The sequence below is a fragment of the Corvus brachyrhynchos genome, unplaced genomic scaffold (genome assembly GCF_000691975.1).
Source record: "Corvus brachyrhynchos isolate BGI_N302 unplaced genomic scaffold, ASM69197v1 scaffold152, whole genome shotgun sequence".
Taxonomy (NCBI): Eukaryota; Metazoa; Chordata; class Aves; order Passeriformes; family Corvidae; genus Corvus; species Corvus brachyrhynchos.
Genome location: NW_008237447.1, coordinates 8752769 through 8757832, shown reverse-complemented (window position 1 = coordinate 8757832; position 5064 = coordinate 8752769). Strand labels below are relative to the sequence as shown.

Here is a 5064-nt window from a genome sequence, read left to right as displayed (position 1 = left end):
CGGGGATGAAATCCAATGTCCCCATATGAAGGGAGACAGCTTCCAGCCCCCCCAGAGAAACTGTCCCTAACAGCATTGACGACCATTAAGTACAGCTGCACCCATATTTAGAAGCTTTTAAGAAAACTTGGGCAGCTTTCTCTTTGTATTCATAATTTGCAGGAAGTCTTATTCCACTTTGGGTTTAACAAAAAGGGCAAATATTTTGGGTATTAAAATCTACTGTAATAAGGTTTATTCACACTTGGGGATTTTTTTTTCCCATAATTACGCATGAGACTTGAAATGAATTCTGTGTTTTGTTTATAATAAAATTGTTTCTAGCAAAGAATGACCTGAAGCCTGTAAACCTGCCTCCTTCGTACAGAGGACAAAATAAACATTTGACTTTTGATCAGGTCAGATCCTGTTACATCCAAGAGAGCTTTAAGAGGAGAACAGTATTAATGAAACTCATGTTTTCTTATTTATTATGAGCAATATTTTATTATTGAAATTTTATACTAAATAAATATCACTATTTTAGGTACTTTTCCAGATCTCTTTATAAAAATGTCTGAATTACTCTGTGTAACGTTTATGCCTTGTGTATGATTGTTTATCCTTTTTCAGGTCTGTATCTTTCATGATACAATTTTAGAAAGTATTGTTTCCCAAAGAGATGAATTTCACATGTTGAAGAAAAAAACTCTAGTGGTGTATCACTTATTTTTATCAGCTTTGTAACTGAAGGATTTGGTTCATGAGATGTTTAAAAAAAGCACAGCACTTGCTTTAAATTAAGAAAAGAACCCATACTTTGGTTTTAATGCATAGAAGTTGAAGTTGTTTTATATGTGTGAAATTTTCAATGCTGAAAAAGAACTTTGATGAAACTCAATAAATTTGTAATACTGCAGTGCTTTGTTATGATTTCTTTATAAAGTTGCATCAGGCTGATAAAGTGGTTTAATTCTGAAATGCAAGTAGTAATGATACATTATAAATCAGAACAGCCTTTGCATTTTTTAAACCTACATCAGTCTACCATGACAAGAAATCTCAGTCTTCGCCAAAAATTATGCAGGGCTGCATTTGAGTAGCTGAAAGTTGCTGAGTTGCACTGAAAAAATCAGGGGGAAGATGGGATGAGTGGAAAATACAAGCATACACACAAAAAAGTTAAAAGTCTCTGCTTTCAGCTCTTTAAGTAAAAATGGAGTAACTTTTGTAGCTGAGCTGAAGGCATGAGTAGCATGAAGAAAGGTTTAGGTTTGATTTTAAACTGAAGCTGAGAAATAAGCCAAATTTCAGAGTAGGTTTATTGATTGGCCTTTGTATGGTGATAACTGGGTCACATAGGACAGGTTGGTTTGTGTTTTTATTATTTTTTATTGTTTTCTTCCATATCCTCCAGCTGTTCCAAAGCCCCCCCACAAATGCATGAGAAGGTCTTGAGTTTGTCTGTGTATTTTGTGTTTCAGGAGGGGAAAAAGTCAGTAGCATCATTGCTTGTGTATGCAAGTGGACTTAGGAGTAAGTGGGCACTAGAAAATCCCTAATTGTAATTGTCAGAAGATGGATTAATCTCCATGTCCAAGTCTGTTTGTAAACCTTGTTGATTCAGTACCAAGGTAAGGATCAGGTGAGAGAAGTATCACTGAGAAGGACCTGAGTGTCCTGGTGAAGAACAAACTCTGAACCAGCAGCGCCCTTGTGGCCAAGGAGGCTAGTGGAATCCAGGGAAATTAGGAAGCGCTTCGCCAGCAGATCAGAGAGTGATCCTGCCCCTCTGATCAGCCCTGGTGAGGCACATCTGAAGTGCTGTGACCAGTTCTGGGCTCCTCAGGACAAGAGAGGCATGGAGCTCCTGGAGTAGCTCCAGTGGAGGTTACAGAGATGATGAAAGGATGGAGCATCTCTTTTATGAGGAAAGGCTGAGGGAGCTGGGGCTGTTCAGCCTCGAGAAGAGATGACTGAGAGGGGACCTCATCCATGTCTGTCAGTGTCTGCAGGGAGGGGTCAGAGCATGGACCAGGTTCTGCTCAGTGGTGCCCAACAATGGCACAAGAGGCCCTGGGCAGAAACTGATGCCCAGGAAGTTCCACCTGAACATGAGGAAGAAATTCACTGTGCAGTGACCGAGCACTGGAACAGATCACCCAGAGAGGGTGTGGAGGCCCTCACTGGAGATATTCCAGAAGTGTCTGGATGCAATCCTGTGCCGTGTGCTCTGGGATGACCCTGCTTGAGCAGGGGGATTGGACCTGATGACCCACTGTGATTCCTTCCCACCCAACCCATTGGGGGATTCTGTTACTCCTACCTGTGAAGTGGCCATCGTGCAGTCTGAGGGAGGCTGGATTTAGCATTCCCCAGATGTCTGATCAGACTGATGAGGGTCAATTTCAGTTCAGCTGGATAGTGAGGAGAATTAAGTTATACTTAACACTTCTAGTGTTTGCTTTTGTGGGAATTAAATGTGGAATATCTACATTTTGAAGTCCTTACTATGATTTGAAGCATTTTATTTTTGTTACATTAGATAGGTTATTGATCCAGGCAAGGTTGAGGGGGGATTCTTTTGTTTTTAAGAGGAATTATAATTAGGAATGTTGACTGTGGGGACACGTAAGCCATGGAGAAGCAATTTTTTTTGTGCTTTGCCGCAGTAAGATTGTGACTTGGGGGAAAGCTAAGCGTACACCTGGCACACATGGTGAAAAATTAACTGTATAGCTTTTTTTTCTCAGGCTCAAGTTCGAGAGGGGGTCAACACATACCCCAGTGTCTGTCAGCTCTGAACTGCATTTGCTGCAGCACATCTCTGTAGCCCAGAGGATTTCAAGAAGACAGGCATGGCTATAAGAAAATGCGCAAACCATCACGTGTGGAGGATTTCTTTCCTCATTGCTTTCCTGACTTTCACTGGAAAATATGTGTGGTGTAAATATAGAGTTAAATGCGAGCTGTTTACCTAGATCTTGCATTAAATTTGAGTTGCTTCTGTATATGAAACGTTGAATCTCCAGTATTCAGTATTCAGTTCAGAGATGGATGTATTTTGAGAGCAAGTAGTGAACAGTCTTTAAAGAGGCCGAGGGGAAAAGGTTTGGATTTGTGAAATTGGTGTTTGAGGCCATGAACACCTGTCAAATCGACCTGTTGGAGAGAGGACAACAAGATCATCAGAGGGATGGAGCACCTCTCCTATGAGGAAAGGCTGAGAACTGGGACTGTTCAGCCTGGAAAAGAGAAGGCTTTGGGGTGGCCTAATTGTGGCCTTCCAGTACCTGAAGGGAGCCTACAGGAAAGATGGAGAGAGACAATTGACAAGGGCCTGGAGTGAAAGGACAAGGGGGAATGGCTTCAAACTTACAGAGAGTAGGTTTAGATCAGATATTAGGAAAAATTCTTTCCTGTGAGGGTGATGAGGCCCTGGCACAGGTTGCCCAGAGAAGCTGTGGCTGCCCCATCCCTGGAAGTTTTCAAGGCCGGGTTGGGTGGAGCTCTGAGCAACCTGGTCTGGTGAAAGGTGTCCCTGCCCATGGCAGGGGCATTGGAACAAGATGATCTTTAAGGTCCCTTCCAATGCAGGCCATTATGTGACTATGATTATAAGATTCAAATACAATCCAATCTGAGAGTCTAACAGTTAAAGTTTACCAGTTTTCGTTTGCATTACAAGCTACTGCTTCTTAAAATGGTAGCAAGAACTGGCCAGAAACTGGCACTTAACAGAAGGATATTAATTAATAGTCTCTGAAAACAGGTAGAATTGCTACAGTTTTGGGGGTTGTTTGTTTTGGGTTTCTTTGCAGTTGCTAGTGGTAAAGGGTAGAAACTTAATTCCTTTAACAGAGGAATATATTACAAATCAAATATTCACTGAAACTGAATTTCGAAACCTTTTGTGACTTTATTTGTATTGCAGTGCCTGGAGACCCCAGCAGTGAAAACACAGCTGCATCTGGGGCTGGGTTAGGTAATAATTAAATTCACAAGGAGGCATCTTGATGGGAATGAGATCCATGTGATAGAGCACACCACAGTTAGATCCATTTAAGATCTTAATCTATTATTTTCATGCAGAATCTTCGTTTTTAGGAGCAACTTGGTAACTGCACTAGAAAAATGTTGCTCTCCCTGTTTCCCAGTTTGGGAATTCATCTTGGGCAGGTGTATTCTACTAGCAGCATGGATAATGCCTGTGCTGGTTTCCATGCCAGGAGGCCATGTCCAGAAAGTGGGAACTTGGGGCTTATTGCTGTTTTTTAATTAATCAAACCCTCAGAACAAAATTGATTTTTTTGTTTGGTTGGTCAGGATTATTTTTTTTTATTACAAATATTTCTGCTATATAAGAGAGTAGGTTTAGATGAGATATTAGGAAAAAATTCTTCACTGTGAGTGTGGTGAGGCCTCGGTACAGGTTGCCCAGAGAAGCTGTGGCTGCCGCATCCCTGGAAGTGTTCAAGGCCAGGCTGGATGGGGCTCTGAGCAACCTGGTCTAGTGGAAGGTGTCCCTACCCATGGCAGGGGGTTGGAACAAGATGAGTTCTGAGGTCCCTTCCCAACCCAAAGCTTTCTAGGATTCTGTGATAACACTGTCTAGGTAATGCAACTGTTTCTGTCAAAATGGGAAGTGCTAATTCCATGTGGCAGACGTAGTAGATTGCAGGGGCATTTACATTTGTTTTGCAGCTACACGGTCTAGATATACATATTTAAATATTGGAGTTAATTTTGAGGGAAAAGTAATAAAGCAATCTGCTACTTTCTTTTTTTCAGATTAGCAGATTTCTTATTTTATTTTTTCCCCAGGATTTTGAGTTCTAAGAAATAATAAAATGTTGTTTCTGGTTTTTACTGGATATAAAATTGATGACATGTAACTGCAACTACACTAAGGAAGCTGTATCTGTAGAAATAGCATTGAGGCTATTAAAGTTGGTTGGGTTTTATGTTAAGGGAACTTCCACACAATAGCTGTGTCCAAAACATCTTGAAATCATGATGCTTCTGGCTAAAGAAAGTCAGGGTTTAAATTCATAAAGTCTGCAAGGAAGTCTGTTTTATAAAAAG

The 5064-nt window shown here is 41.0% G+C and overlaps 1 protein-coding gene across 1 annotated transcript in view; it reads left to right on the top strand.

Moving 5' to 3' along the window:
- Nucleotides 1–726, top strand: part of CUNH21orf91 (chromosome unknown C21orf91 homolog) — a 19777-nt gene extending 19051 nt beyond the window's left edge. Inside the window, exon 6 of the mRNA XM_017731428.1 lies at nucleotides 613–726. Within this exon, the coding sequence (XP_017586917.1) occupies nucleotides 613–726 (114 nt within the window). The remainder of the gene's footprint in view (nucleotides 1–612) is intronic.
- The last annotated feature ends 4338 nt before the right edge of the window (nucleotides 727–5064 follow it).